This window comes from Onychostoma macrolepis, chromosome 09, assembly GCF_012432095.1.
Source record: "Onychostoma macrolepis isolate SWU-2019 chromosome 09, ASM1243209v1, whole genome shotgun sequence".
NCBI lineage: Eukaryota > Metazoa > Chordata > Actinopteri > Cypriniformes > Cyprinidae > Onychostoma > Onychostoma macrolepis.
This window is the reverse complement of record NC_081163.1, coordinates 2,933,933-2,950,671: the sequence shown is the minus strand read 5'-3', so window position 1 is coordinate 2,950,671 and position 16,739 is coordinate 2,933,933. Positions and strand designations below refer to the sequence as shown.

General features: G+C 34.2%; 1 protein-coding gene across 1 annotated transcript; it reads right to left on the bottom strand.

The window, feature by feature from the left end:
• Positions 1 to 40: 40 nt before the first annotated feature.
• xrcc5 (X-ray repair complementing defective repair in Chinese hamster cells 5) lies at positions 41 to 15,576 on the bottom strand. The gene is made up of 21 exons (XM_058787133.1): positions 15,377 to 15,576; positions 14,659 to 14,772; positions 14,208 to 14,391; positions 12,955 to 13,003; positions 12,729 to 12,851; positions 12,267 to 12,452; positions 11,264 to 11,378; positions 11,043 to 11,181; positions 9,539 to 9,651; positions 9,133 to 9,195; positions 8,325 to 8,462; positions 8,139 to 8,229; positions 7,152 to 7,282; positions 5,872 to 6,068; positions 4,626 to 4,713; positions 3,645 to 3,714; positions 3,279 to 3,388; positions 1,640 to 1,736; positions 1,502 to 1,569; positions 507 to 581; positions 41 to 336 (listed from the first exon to the last, which is right to left on the bottom strand). The coding sequence occupies exons 1-21, from the start codon at positions 15,392 to 15,394 to the stop codon at positions 322 to 324; spliced, it is 2,184 nt and encodes a 727-aa protein (XP_058643116.1). The 5' UTR covers positions 15,395 to 15,576; the 3' UTR covers positions 41 to 321.
• Between the last annotated feature and the right edge of the window lie 1,163 nt (positions 15,577 to 16,739).

Here is a 16,739-nt window from a genome sequence, read left to right as displayed (position 1 = left end):
TGTGCTCAAAATGTGACCCCCCAGGACTAAATGGAACTGTAATCAAGGATTTAGTTTTATTTTGTTTGATCTTTTATTTGAGTTTCTGTATAAAAGTACATGGATATTTATTTTCCTTTAGAAAATCCTACAAATACAGACTGTGCAACATTCAAGTAATCAAACTCGAGCAACATAATCATGCCAAGTACAAACAAATCTGATTTAGTGAAGCACTTGAACGTTATTTTGGAGATTTGTGTTTCATTAATAAACACAAGAAATGGCATCTAACGCAGAGTTGCATGCGCTGGATGGACGCAGGTGTTGAAGACAACCGCTTTACATCATGTCCAGCTGCATCAAAAAACATCAGTCAACAACTTAACATGTTGCCAAAAGTAAAGGTCTAAAATCTCTACTAAAGTATAAAGGATTTAATATACTTACAGATCATAATTACACTCACAAATATAATAAATTATGTGCTTGTCATTGAAACAACCAAACAAGCATGAAACACTCACCAGATCATCCACATCTCCAGTGTCCTCCTGCGCTGGAGCCGCCTGCACTTCCTCTTTCTGCTCAAACGCCAGGAACTAAACCAGCAAACACAGGGTTAAACGACCATAACACACAGACTTTACCAATAACCTCGACATGTAAAACAGATGTCAAACCAAACACTAAAATAATAATAAAAAAGAGATTGGCAAAGTATTCACTCTCAGGTCATCCAAGATGTAGATGAGTTTGTTTCTTCATCAGATTTGGAGAAATGCAGCATTGCATCAGTGTCTCAGCAATGGATGCTCTGCAGTGAATGGGTGCCGTCAGAATGAGAGTCCAAACAGCTGATAAAAACATCACAATAATCCACACCACTCCAGTCCATCAGTTAACATCTTGAGAAGACAAAAGCTGCGTGTTTGTAAGAAACAAATCCATCATTAGGACATTTTTAACTTCTGTTGCTTCCGGCTAAAATATGAGTCCATAATCCATAATAACGCTTCACAAAATCCAGCCACTTATTTGTTTAGAGCCGTTTTGGACTGTGCAAATTTCTCTCCTAAATCAGACGAGACAACTTTCTCACTGGAGGAAGAGTTATGGATTATGGACTCTCATTTTGATCAGAAGTTTGAAGTTACAAATGCCTTTATGATGGATTTGTTTCTTACAAACCCAGCTTTTGTCTTCTCAAGATGTTAACTGATGGACTGGAGTGGTGTGGATTACTTGTGATGATTTTATCAGCTGTTTGGACTCTTATTCTGACGGCACCCATTCACTGCAGAGGATCCATTGCTGAGCAAATGATGAAATGCTATCTCTCCAAATCTGATGAAGAAACAAACTCAAAATATACATCTTGGATGACCTGAGGGTGAGGACATTCTCAGCAAATTTTCATTTTTCAGTGAACTATTCCTTTAATTAATTTAATTAAAATAAAAATATTTCAAATGAACTTCTTAAAACTTGTAAGCTGTAGGGTATAGAAGGCTGTAAGTACCTGGTTTGCATCTTGTTTGGAAATGGTGCTTCCGTCCACTTCATCTTTGCTAATCAGTGTCAGAGCATCTGAAAACAAAAGCGCATGTTGAAGGCATGAAGTCTTCAGCTAAACATGAGCAGAAGGCCGGTTCTTTACCTCGGATGAGCAGATCCCAGAACTCCTCAAGATTCCTGTCAGGAACGCTCCTCTTCAGGGACTGCAAGTAGCTGTTGAACAGCTCTGCGTTTCCGCTCTGATGGAGTAAATTGTGGGCAGGTGCAGTTAGAAGTGTGTAAGCAAATGCATCAGTTCTCTGAGCTCATACTGATATTCATTAAAAATCAACACTAAAAAAACTGATATCACGTCGTGTACATGCAACATCTGTTGCAAAAATGGTGTCACATGCAGGACCCGTTTACACCTGTCTCAGGTGATCAGATTACAAGTAAATGGGGTCCAAAAAGTTTAATGAAAAAAGAAACTGTATTTGACTATAATACAGATTTCAAGCATTTAAGCAGAAACAGAATAGTGAAATGTTTTCATGATCATTAGTAACCACTGCTGATATTAACTAAAATTAATGTTTCTATAATTTATATGTAAACTTAAAACTTAAATTAAATGGAAATTAAAATTTTTAAATTAAAATAAGCTGAAGAACTAAAATTAATATAAATATATGATTTTTAAAATAAATAAATAAATAATGTATACATATTATATACATTAATATTTAAATCAATTTAATGTTTATATTTAATATTTAATTAACATAAATATAATTAATGTTTCTATAATTTATATGTAAACTTAAATGAAAATTAAAAATGTTAAACTAAAATAAGCTGAATAACTAAAATGAATATAAATATATAATTTTTAAATAAATAATGTATATATTATATACATTAATATTTAAATCAATTTAATGTTTATATTTAATATTTAATTAACATAAATAAAATTAATGTTTCTAATTTATATGTAAACTTTAATTTAAGTTAAAATGTTAAACTAAAATAAGCTGAAGTACTAAAATTAATATTAATATACATTTAAAATAAATAAATGAATGAATTAAAGCTACATAAAATAATAATAATAATAATAAAAATGACAAAATACAGACAAAAAAAAAGTGTTTATAAAATGACTTGCATAAGAAACCTGAAATTAAAATATAAATATTGAAAATTGAATTGCTTCAAAATGCAAAAATAAAAGTGTCAGAAACACATTCTGTCAAGTTCAGACTTTTGATTGATAGTGGACTCTGTCCAAAACCTAGGGAGTTGCCTACATAGGTAGCTATCTTCTGAGGGAGCATCATCACAGAACCTCTTATGTCAGTAATTTGGACGCTCTCTATATAGTTTCTTTACACAAAGTGTAAACACAATTGATTTGAAAAGAGTCTAATGTTGACATGTTGCTATGCTAATGACACTTTAATAAGAATTAAAGATACATATGAGACGCAAATAACACTAACTGAAATATAAGCATATTTCTCAGCATTTCTTTTGGCTTGTTCACAAATTATTGTGAGTTTGCCTCTGCAAATGTGATTAATCCTCAAAAACTGGTCCAAAATGAGGAAAGCACTAAAATCCTGTCTAGGTAGGCAGCTCACTATGCTTTGGACCGGAGCCTCAGACTCCAGCTGAGCTCAGATCGTCTGAAATGAATCCCAACATCCTCCGGCAGCGTGTTTTTCCTATCGACCTGCAAAAACTACTGATCCTTAAGTGATCCCTGATTGGATGCGGAGGTTTAATTGAGAGCTCACCGATACTGACTGATCCCTGAAGGCCTGGATACAGGCGATGCTCTTCGTGTAGTACTCAGGGCTCCTGTTGCCCAGCAACTGCTCAATCCTGTGGGTCAGCTGCTGGCACGCTGTCAAGGTTACAAAACAATGATTATCAAAGCCACCGCGCTAACAACAAAACCTGCAGCTAACATTCAGAAACAACACGAGTCATTTAACTCCGAGCGACTACTCAGGGTCTCAGAGACTGCTTTCAATCTTCAGCAAGGTCTTGCAGACGTGCCAGGAGTGGTAATAGTGCATTTACATTATAGCATGTTTAATAGCTGACACTTTTGTGAAGGTTGAGGAGGGAGAGTGTCAAACTGAACAATCAAATCTCACCCAGATCGAAAGAAACGGTCTTCTGTCGAATCAACGCGCAGAAATCTCGGACTGGATTGACGCTGCCAACCTGAAAGAGAGAGCGTCTGTTAAAGTGCGATACTTCATACGGTATTGAAGTCAGCGTGAATGCATGTTCCTGGTCTTATTGTGCTCTTGTTACTGTAAATAACTCTGAAACTACTTTTTCTGCTAATGCATGATGGAAAAAGCAAGTTCTACTCTACATGTTTTTCCATTTAATATATCCTTTTCACTCTGAAATACGTCATGTTGTGTACAAAATGGATTGTGAAAGGCATTTTACATTGACTAAGACTTAATTGTTTTATACATTTTAAGGGAAAGCATTAAAAAAAAAATCTGATAATTATAAAAAATTATTTAAAATACATGATTTAGTATAATAATGCATCCATTCAAAAGTTTGGAATATTTTATGCTCACCAAGGCTGCATTTATTTGATTAAAAATAAAGTAAAAATTGTGAAATATTATTAAAATTTTAAATAACTGTTTTCTATGTGAATATATTGTAAAATGAAATTTATTTTTGTGATCAAAGCTGAATTTTCAGCATCATTACTCCAGTCTTCAGTGTCACATGATCCTTCAGAAATCATTCTAATATGCTGATTTGCTGCTGAAGAAACATTTCTGACTGTTATCGATGTTGAAAACAGTTGTGCCGCTTCATATTTTTGTGGAAAGTGACACATCTGATTTTTTAGGATTCTTTGATGAATAGAAAGTTCAAAAGAACAGCATTTATTTGAAATAGAAATCTTTTGTAATATTATCAATATCTTTACTGTCACTTTTGATCAATTTAATGTAGCCTTGCTGAATAATTGTATTAACTTCATTCAAAATAACCCCAAACCTTTGAACAATAGTGTATATAAATATAAACTTCTAATATTTAGTCATTTTAATCCGAGTAATGTAGATCACTGAACAGATTTCAGACATGAGTCTCACCGATGTGATGTTTCCTGCCGCAATCTCGGCCAGGTTAAACTCCGTCTCTTCATCCACTTTGACTTTCTTCGTATCTGGTTCATCAGCACTGAAGACGACACACAGATCAACAACAATTAATACTAATACTAATTTCAGATTAATGACATCAATGACACTGAAAACACACAGTGGGCGGTGCTTGCATCTTTTATTACACACCCCTCTGGAATGCTTCATTCGGATTGGTCAATCACAAAACAAACCCCGCCCATATGGGTTTGCATTACTGTGTGTTTCATCAGGTTTAAAACTTAACATTTTTAAAGACCTTTTTAAGACCAAAAAGAAAATTTAAGAAATAAATGGAAGGGGACAAAGAAATTAAACAATATCTGTCAATAGGAAAAAAAAAAAAAATTTCAAAATTGGAAAAAAGTTTTTTTTTTCATTTTAAGCATAAATACACTTAATTTTGCTAAATTCCCAGAAAACAAGACTTCATATTCATCTTCATTTTGCATCTCAAGTAAATGTATCTTGATACATTTGATCTTGATGTTTAGATACTTTTACTGGAAAACAACAAAAATACAGAGCTAGATACAAATTTTTTTGCAATTCATGCAACATTTAATGCCATAACTTTATCAATTTAAGACTTTCTGTTCTGATTTAAGACCTTAATTAGTGGAAGAGCAAATTAGGACTTTTTTAAGACCTGCAAAAACCTTAATGAAAAACAGAAAAACAGCTGTACAAACATGTGGCGCTGGACCACAAAACCAGTCATAAGGGTCAATGTTTTGACATCGAGATTTATACATTATCTGGAAGCTTTCCATTGATGTATGGTTTGTCATGATCGGACAATATTTGGCTGAGATACAACTATTTGAAAATCTGGAATCTGAGGGAGCAAAAAAATCTAAATATTGAGAAAATTCAGTTCTTAGCAATATTTTATATATTTATATAGCAGATATATTTACGGTAGGAAATTTACAAAGTATCTTCATGGAACATGATCTTTCCTTAATATCCCAATGATTTTTTGGCATAAAAGAAAAATGGATAATTTGGACCCATACAAAGTATTGTTGGCTATTGCTACAAATATACCCGTGTCACTTATGACTGGTTTTGTGCTCCAGGGTCACATATGTCTGCCACAGTCTCTACCAGTCGACACGTATATGCTGGAAGTCATGTAGCATGTCTCATCGATTTCAACCACAGCTTCAGTGTTGATTTGCTCCATTCTCACCTGCTGCCAAACACGTCTGCGCTAGTCTTCTGCGCTTTCTTTTTCACCACCACTTTCAGTGGGAACTTGGTCTTGACGTCCTGCAGAGGGGCCTGGCAGAGGGCAGACACGGCCTGGGGCCGCTCTAGAACCCTCTTCAGCCACGGCTCTACGGGCGGCAGGGGATCATCAGGATTCACACCGCGGTGATGCAAGCACTGAGGACGCGAGCCAAGAAAAGATCAATGAGACCTACTGCAGAGACACCGACCCGAGACAACACGGATTTCACAGCCAATGTCACACACCTGAATCACTGTACTACTGAAGGACAATAAGAGAGGGGTGTGAGGGCGAATAAACACTTGGGCTCAGTATATGTAAAGTTTGGGGTCAACAAGGATGCATTAATTTAATCACAAGTGACAGCAAAGACATTTATAACGTTACTATAGATTCCCACAGAAAACTCGCTCTATTCAAAGAATCAGGTTTCCAAAAAATATGAAGCAGCATGATTGTTTTCAACATTGATAATAATCAGAAATGTTTTTGAGCAGCATATTAGAATGATTTCTGAAGGATCACGTGACACTGAAGACTGGAGTAATGATGCTGAAAATTCAGCTTTGATCACAGAAATAAATTCCATTTCACAATATATCACAACAGAAAACTGTTATTTGAAATTGTAATAATATCTCACAAATTTTACTGTATGATCAAATAAATGCAGCCTTGGTGAGTTAATTAAAATTAACAAAATCTTACTGACCCCAAACTTTTGATTTGACAATGAACAACATTTATTATTCTAGGTTAAAATTAATACGTATACTATGGTTCAATTTACACAACTTGAAAATACATTAATATTTGCTTATTAGTAAGTGTTTAAGCATTTTCAAGATGTATAAACTAATAAATCATATTGTATGTTTAAATGAATTTTCACCTAATAAATGCCGTAAAAAGTATTATTAATTTTTTGTTTATATTAGCTATTGAATGATCTACTCATTCTAAAATTGTTACCAAAATATATAGGTAAATATTTGTTTAGGACTACGTATAGTTAAATTTATGCATATGAATGAAAAAACTTAAATATTATTTGAGTTTATTTAGTGCAAAACATAGATTTTTTTTTAGCTAGAATTATATTTTACTAATTACACTAAACATTTTTAATCTATGCATTGCTCTCTTTTGCAAGTCGGTGCATTTGACTATTATAACAGTATCAAATACTGTCAGGCTGATAGAAACAGAGAAACGTCCACCACCCCGTCCCATCATGCCTGGAAAAGTCTCTGGAACTGTGGGTTTGGAATGTGGTTGACTTTGAAGATGTCCACGCTCTCTCCATCCTCATCCTTTTCCACCAGCATCATAGAGTCGATCAGCGCGTCCACGGCTGACAGCTGAGACTCTGAACAGAGACATTCACACAAACAACATCATATTCAAACAACAACATCAATATTCACCTCCTTTCGTCTGGATGTGCCTCAGAAGGGCAGCAGGGTTTTTGCAAGTTTTATGAAGGTACATTCAAGACTTTTTAAAGACCAATTAAAGAAAATTTAAGGAATAAACTGAAGGGAACACAATACGTCAATATGTTCTCTAAATGTAAATGTCTAATGAGATACACAATTAGTTGAATAAGCAGCACTTACAGCTTCTAACCAATCTCCATGACTTTTTATCAAAAGATAGCTCAACTAGAATATGGAGATAACTTTTACCATAGCTTCTGATCACTTTGCACAAAATTGATGCTCTTCCTCATTATTTTTGTCTTGTTTCCCAGTGCATGTCTAAACATTTTTAAAATGAATGTCAATGGGCCCATTGACAGACATTTGTTCTTGTTTTAATTATAAACTCACTTAAATTTGTTCAATTTCTCAAAAAACAAGACTTCATATCTTCATTTTGCATCTCAAGTAAATTTAAGGATGTTCATATATTTGTATTGGAAAACAAGACAAAAATACTGACAAAGATATAAAATTTTATGCAATGCATGCAACATTTAATACCATGACTGAACTATGAGTTAAGACTCGTCTGCTACGATTTAACACTTTTTTTTAGCATATTAATACTTGCAAGACTTTTTAAGACTTGCAGAAACCCTGAGAGGACCAAAGAAATTGTTGATACAGCATAATGCTGCAGAATTCATTGAAATAAAGTCAAAATTGCAATACAGGCAAACTGTATACACATCTGATAGAAACTGGCTGCTGTATTGTGGGTCTTTTTATCTGAGGGCCCACCTGAAGGTGTGAACTTCTTGTTGTTTTCCAACATTGGGAATGTGAACTGTCGGAGATCCTCCATATACGGCAGCTTCACGTATAGCAGACACTGAGGATAAGAGACATGAGGAGTGAGTCTGGTGTGCAACATACTGAAGATAAATCATTTATAGTGTGCTTTCTGTTTGATATGAATCCACATACTTCATATTTGTCCTTTATGCATGGAAAAGCGGCGCCCACTTGAGGGTTGCTGCGACGGTCATAAGCATAACGTACAATCGCTGCCATCTTTAGACTGTCGAGGGCACGAATCAGAGCGGACAGTGCCACTGCTGCATGCTGCAGACATACAATAAACAAAATTATCTTAGTACAAGACATTAAGCTAACATCCGGAAGTTTGAGGTCAGTTAATTAATACTTTAATTCAATAAGGATGCCCAAAAGTGGCAGTAAAGACTTTTATAATATTACAAAAGATTTCTAATTCAAATAAATGTTGTTCTTTTGAACTTTCTATTCATCTGTGAATACTGAAAAATAAAAGTTTCCACAAAAATATTGGGCAGCACAACTGTTTTAAACATTGATAATAATCAGAAATGTTTCTTGAGCAGCAAAAAAATTTTAAAAAATCAAATAAATGCAGCCTTGATGAGCAAAAGAGACTTTTGTCAAAAACATTAAAAATCATAGCAACGCCAAACTTTTGAACAATATTGTAAATTAAAACACTAAATATACTATCAACATGATCATTTGCGTGACAAATGGACATGAATATTAGAACGTCACATGTGATTAGTTACCGATAAATTTCTAATTTCACACTATTTGACTTTTTCAAAACCCTAAAAATTTGTTAATTTCCAGTTTTAAATGAAAATAACTTTAGATGTGTCCTCAGACGTTTTGTCACTACCGTATGCACAGAAACATCACAATTATTAAATTTACAGTAAATTCCAGTATAATTTCACATTGAACACAAAAGCTTTGTAAAACTCACCTTATCATCTCTGGGTGCAAAAACTTTGACAACTTGGTCTCCCATAAACTGATGACGACGAATCTGCATCAATCAAACAAACAAACAAACAAACAACTGTCACTGTACTTTATCGAGGGGAAAAAACAAGGCAAGAGACTACAGTACAGTACAAAATGCTTAAATTAAGATTATTACACGCTTATTAAGATTATTTTATTTTGGAGTATGTGCTAAAATAATCGTCATACTGACTTGACAATTTGTACAGAGATTTGTAAAAAGCCATTTTATAAAGATTGCACTCACAAAGCAGAATATAACAAGAACTGTAGTCACTATAGAAAGTACAGTTTGTAAAAATCCATGAGCATATGATAAAATGCACTCGTTTGAAAAGAGCGCCATCTACTGGAGAGCATCTTACCAGCTCCTGTTTAGTGAAGCCAAGCACAGAAAAACACTTCCCATCAGACTTATATTTCATCTGGTCCTCGTCCACCTTAGAAAACGGCACAATGTCGCTTCCGTAACGGAAACCTGTAAGAAACAGCAGGGTCTCATTTATTTTCATAGCGCTTTAGTCAATACAGACTGAGTCGAAACAGCTTCACAAAAACCCCCAGAAACACAGCAGTTAATGTTGCAGAATTCATCAATTATAAACAAAATCAATTTTAGCTGTAATGCAGCTCTACAGAAGACAACAGTGTCATTATTCAGCTCAGTTTAGTTTCAATCAGCATTTCTGCAAGTTTCATAGAGATATACATAAGACCAACTAAAGAAATTTTAAGGACTAAATGGAAGGGATCACAATACATCAATATGTTCTCTAAATGTAAATGTCTAGGGAGCAGAAAGCAACACTTTAAAGTTTGGAAATACAACTTCCAACCTTGTTTTCTGTGAAACTGATCAAAATGAAGTTAGTTTACGATCAATAAGAACAAGTATATGCCAATGGGCTCGGAAAAAATTGTTTTCATTCCCTGTTGACAGATATTTGTTCTTGCTTTAAGCAAAAGTGACTTAATTTTGTTCAATTTCTCAGAAAACAAGACTTCATATCTTCATTTTGCATCTAAAGTAAATGTAAGGATGTTTAGAAACTTGTATTAGAAAACACTGAGCAAGATGTTCATTTTTAACTAATTTTTCCATGCAACATTTAATGTCATAACTTTATCAATTTAAGACTTTCTGCTTCAATTTAAGACCTTAATTTGTGAATTTTTAAAGACCATTTTAAGACCCGCAAATTTTGGTCTGCGTCTGAGTAACAAACTACAGTCAACCCAACATTTATTCGGACACCTTCAACATTTCTCACATTATCACAGTTTATTCTCTATAGTTTAGAATACGGTAATAAAATATAACAAGAACTCAAGAGTTAAACTGTGTCATATCAAATTCATCTTGATAATGTCAGATAACTTTGAATGTAACGTATGTATGTAATGAATTAGATTGAATAGCTGTCAGCTGTATTTAAGTACTCAATTAGATAACACCAATTTAGGTCAACCGATCACCAAGCAATGCTTCATTGTGTTCAGTCTGTGGTGTAAAACATGGTCAGGTCAAAGTTTCTGAATAATATTTGGTCCCAAATATTTATCAATTTTACTGGTAGTCCACTGTATGAAGAATTTACTTTACTTTATTTTGCTATCCTCGCTTACATAAATAAACTATAGTGTCCTGTACCCACTCACTAGTAAACAAATATCAAAAATTGTCAGCATGTACCTTTTATGGGAAAAAGGACCACCACAAATAAATCAACGAATGGGAAACTTTACTGAATATTAATTGTCTTTTTAAACAGGTAAACAACCACAATTATGTTCACAAAACAACTGATATTGCTACGAATGACTGCAAAAATCACAGTGAATGTGACATTTTCAATCTTTGTTCCGCACCTTGGATAGTGTCGTCCTTCTGTACTTCAGTTTCATTATCATCGTTCAGGCAGTAAACCGTTTCTCTCTTGACGTCGTCTCTCTGGTGACTCTGAGCATCTACTATGGCCCAGGACTTCTTCACCTTCTCCTCCGTCACCTTACGAGAACCATCACAACATTAGACCAAATCACAGCAAAAAACATCAACCTGTTTTGATCATAATCTATTAGGAACTCACAGCTTTGTATCCGACGATGCGGATGGTCAGGGAGCTGCCGATGGTCAGCTGACAGGGCCAAGCCATCGGCCTCCTGTCGATACGCTTGAAGATGGACAGCTTCTCCAGAGCATCACTGCAACAAACATCAACACTGTCACTTCATGACCAATGTACTTCCATGAATTTATCAGGATTTCAATTTGCACTGTATATCATGCAGAAGATTTAAGCATTTATCATCAGAGTACAAATTCAACTCAACTAAGAAATGCAACACTGAAGACTTGAGTGATGGTGCTGAAAATTCAGCTTTGCATCACAGGAATAAATTACATTTTACAATATGTTCACATAGAAAACAGTTATTTAAACAGTATATATATATATATTTTTATTTTTATTTTTTTATTATTTTTTTTTTTTAAATAAATAAATAAAATAATAATGAGAAATTTATTTAAATAAATAACTTATTTAATTAAAAATTATTTGTATTTATATAATTATAAAATAGATTTTTATTATATACACATATATTTATACACTAAATAATAAAATATATATATATTATAATGTAGATCAGGGCCTGTGGACTGCCATGTCACAAGAGGAAGGGGAAAAAGGGGAAAAACATGCAACTGAAGAAAATCTTCATTTCTAATTTATATATATATATATATATATATATATATATATATATATATATATATATATATATATACAATTTATTTTTATATATATATTTTTTTAATTATATTTGCACTGAAATGTAAAAACAATATAAGTGAATTTGATTAAAATTATCAATAATTTACATTTTTCAAAAAATTATTATTTTTTTAATTAATAAAATTTTTTATACGTTTTATTATAATATAATTGGATGAAATACAACGTTTATTTTTGGCCCATGGCCCTAAGTCAAGTTTGATTCTTGGCTCTTCGTGTTATGGGCAGCTCTGACATATATAAAGAAATTGTGCACTAACTATATTTTCGTCGTACTGATATGAATTTATACCTAAACGTGTAGACCTCCTCCAGGCCGTCCTCCTCTTCTAGGCTGGTCATGATGTTTCTGACCATCTCCAGACCTTGTGTCTGCTGTTCGTTCAAGCCTTTTCCTGGACGAGCAGGAGCCGCTGACGGTCCCGGTCCATCCCCTCCACCATCCGCTCTGTCCTCACCATCCAAAGGGAACGGCAAACTGAACGGATCAAACAAAACACGGATCAGTGCAAAGTTTGAGGTGGGAAAAACAACCAGGAATTTGACTATTAGCATCATATCTGGGTCACTTAAACAGGAAATGATCATCTAACTAATGCACACTTCATGTTTAACGCTTGTGACATATATAAAAATACATCAAACCATTACTTTTTTTTCTTTCAAGAAAAAAAATCTAGTCCTTTGGCCTTAGAGTAGAAAAATTTGTTATTGTTGAGCCCTGTTATTAGAGTTATCAGTGCATGTTTCTTACAAGAACTGCAGGGTGATACCAGCTTTCTTCAAGTTGTCAATGATAACGTCCAGCTGGTCTGTTGAGGTCTGGACGTTCAGATCCGTCAGCAGGACAATGTTCAGACGCTCAAACTTCTTCCCCCTGAAAAAAAATAAATAAATAAAAAATAAAGAGTGTGACAGCTGTATAGAAACTTCTCAACTGCATTTAAATAAACAGAAAAATGTGTGACAAAAGATCTCACATGGTTTCCTTCTGAACAAGGTCCATGCAAACGACCAGAGCATCAAGCCCTGATTAACCAGTCAAGGACTTTACATAGTTGCATTAACATGTAACAAACAAAAAATAACATTATTAAATTAGATCAGAGATTCACAAACTTTTTTCTCAGCTAAACCCCTTTGACGTAAAATATTTACTTGAATTCCTCTTGAAATGTTGAGGTAATATTTCAATAATTTATCAACACATTTACAAGTTCACAGTTCACTGATGTGAGTCACATGGCATGCAAGTAAACAAATTAATATTTCTTATAAAACAAACATTTTATTTGATTGTTTTTATTTTAAAATGGTTTATTTTAATGTTATATGTTCTATTCTATTCTATATTTCATGAATTGTACCAACACTTACAGGAAGAGTCCAGCCAAAATTGAAAATTTGCTGAAAATGTAATCCAAGATGTAGATGAGTTTGTTTCTTCATCAGATTTGTTGAAATTTAGCATCACATCACTGTCTCAGCAATGGATGCTCTGCAGTGAATGGGTGCCGTCAGAATGAGAGTCCAAACAGCTGATAAAAACATCACAATAATCCACACCCTCCAGTCCATCAGTTAACATCTGGAGAAGACAAAAGCTGCATGTTTGTGAGAAACAAATCCATCATTAAGACATTTTAACTTTAAACCATTCCTTCCAGCTAAAATACGAGTCTATAATAAAGCTTCCTCCAGTGAAAAAGTCCATCTCCTGTTGTCTCTCACATCAAAATCCAGCCACATATTTGTTTAGAGCTGATTTGGCTTGTAAACGGTGCTTGATCTGTGCAGATTTCTCTCCTGATTCAGACAATGGACTTTCACTGGAGAAAACAACATTATGAATTATGGACTCGTATTTTACCTGAAAGCAAAGGTTTAATGATGGATTTGTTTCTCACAAACATGCAGCTTTTGTCTTCTCAAGATGTTAACTGATGGACTGGAGTGGTGTGGATTATTTTGATGTTTTTATCAGCTGTTTGGACTCTCATTCTGACGGCACCCATTCACTGCAGAGCATCCATTGCTGAGACAGTGATGTGATGCTACATTTCTCCAAATATGATGAAGAAACAAACTCATCCACATTTTGGATGACCTGAGGGTGAGAAACAGTTTAGCACAATATAATTTTTGGGTAACTATTCCTTCAACTGATAACCTCATGAGATCTATAACGTGTGTTGTTGTCTGTTCAACATCTGTAGGGTAACAGGAAGGATACAGTCAGCTTGCTGACCACCAGGTTGCAGTTCGCTCTCAATCTCCTCGAGCAGCTCAAAATCAGGCATCATGAGGTGACGGTGAACCGTGATGTTCTCATACTGGCCGTCTATGGCCAAGGAGTTCTTAGTGCCGTCAGTACCAAACAGCACCAGACCCACCTCATCTTTATTCTCAGCAAACACCTGAAACACAAGAGAATGTCAATCAAGCTCTGTGCAGTAGCAAACAGTTCATCTTCGGAACACAAATTAAGATATTTCTGAGCCTCCATAGAAAGCAATGCAACTGCAATGTTCCCAACATAGCAAGGACATCGGGGACCTGGAAACACTGCAGTTCTGAAGATGAACGAAGGTCTTACGGGTTTGGAACGACATGAGGGTGAGTAATTAATGACAGAATTTTCATTATTGGGTGAACTATCCCTTTAATGGAGAAAAAGTACAAACCTGCCGCTGGACAAACTTCTGGATGACTTTTTTGGCCTGTTCGAAGGGCGGTTCCTGGCCAGGCTCAGAGTTGCTCATGGAGAAACCCACATCCATGCAAAGCACCAACGCTGACTGCAGAAACAGAACAAAAAAGACAAAGATAGATGAGAATACATGTAAATACAGTCTCACATTTCTCTGTGTTACAAAAAATAACATCATGAAAAAAGTCTCAAAACGTGCTCAGATTTTATACAGAGGATACTAAAGTTTACAATTGAAAACAATTGCATTTGAGACATTTTTCTTAAGCTCTTAGTATTAACTCAAATATTTTTCATTATATTTTCCAGGGAGCAACAAATCTGAGCCATTTACATTTATTTATATCTCCATTCTCTTTCTGTATGACAGCTATTGTATTATTCAAAAGTATAAAACCTGTCTATTTGTATTTCTACTACGGATTTATACGGGGAAAACATTTGAGATAAATCTGAATATTCAGTGATACTTAAAGATACTTTATTATCTCACTTTAATAAAGCATGACACTTGTTTTCTAACAAGAGCGAGTAAAACTTTCTACGTTGTGTAAATATGTGCATAAATACCAACCAAAAAGGTAATTATATCCAAATTAAATTTAAGTAGTATAAAAGTAAATACGCATTATTTATTATTAATAATAACACAAACTTATGATTATATGATCAATGAATAATAACTGAAGTACCCTGGCTGCTCGCGCCATCTCGCTGGTTTCCGTCTGTTATTGTTCCGGGTGAGTAAATGAGCGGATGATACAAGGTTCCGCCTCAGACATCGAAGCAAAACGATTTAAAAAAACAAAACTTTGTGTTCCCTTATGCCAGGACACTTGATAAATGATTTAATATAATTTAAACATAGTTTGAAGACGTAAACGGTGTCGTGATTAGCCTCAACCTGTAAAAGTGAAGCCCTCAGAGATGGGCGTAAAGACGTTGTCTGCGCTGCTAAAAAAAAAAAAATAGGAGCCCAATAGAAACCATCACAGAAATTCCAATGGTTTCTATTAAAATACCATTAAAAACCAGCCTTTTCCCAGTAAAACCATTACAAAATTCCTTTTTGTAGTGTGTTTTGGCCATTTTTCCAATAGGATTTAACATCCCACCAACAGAATCCATCACATACCAGTAGACACCATTATAGTTTCCATTAAAACCAATACAATTCCCATTATAACCATTAAAACGTTACATTTTCTGTTGTGTTTTGGGCAGGGTTCTATTGTTTTGTTTTTCAGCAGGATGAATAAGGAGTTTTCTTACTCAAGATGAAGCATGTCAAACGTGTTTATAGAAATCCTCATATATCCAGTCATAACATAATCTGTCATTACTGGATATATGGATTTCTTAAGGATCACTTATGATAATAATGACTAACTAGTCTCTGCAGGGCAAATCACATGGATGGACGGACATGCATGTATTCAAATTAGATGTGATTGTTGTGCATGACTTTATAAAGACAAAGACAAAAACTGAACGATGTCTGCTCTAGAAGAAATAATGATTCATCAAAGCATGTTATTTTATGTTCAACTGTCTATGGATTACATAGATGTTAATGTCACATATCTTGGAAAAAAAACAAAAACAAAAAAGGTTAGTAAAGATGATGTCCTTCTTGTGAGGAAAAAAGAAACATCAAAAACATATTTTCATGCATCAGAGGGTTAATAAACCCTAATAAAAGCAAGCAAAAGGAAAAACATTTTTATTATGACTGTCCTACAATGCTTTTTTCAGCCAGTTAATTGTAAATCATCTGTGAAATTCCTAAATGATAAATTCTGCAAAGGGTGTTCAACATGTGTTTTGTTTTGTAGATCACAAAAGACACACAAACCAGACATGAAAATACAGGAATATGAATTTTATTATCTTTTGAGCATCACTGCACAATATAAATGCAAACTGTTAGTACAAATGATTAAATCAAAGAGAAACAAAGAAAAATTTAAACCACTGGTGAAAAATGAACTAACCAACCAACCAAATGTCAGAAGAAACATTATTTTCTCATAATGCATTTGATATGCAGTGATT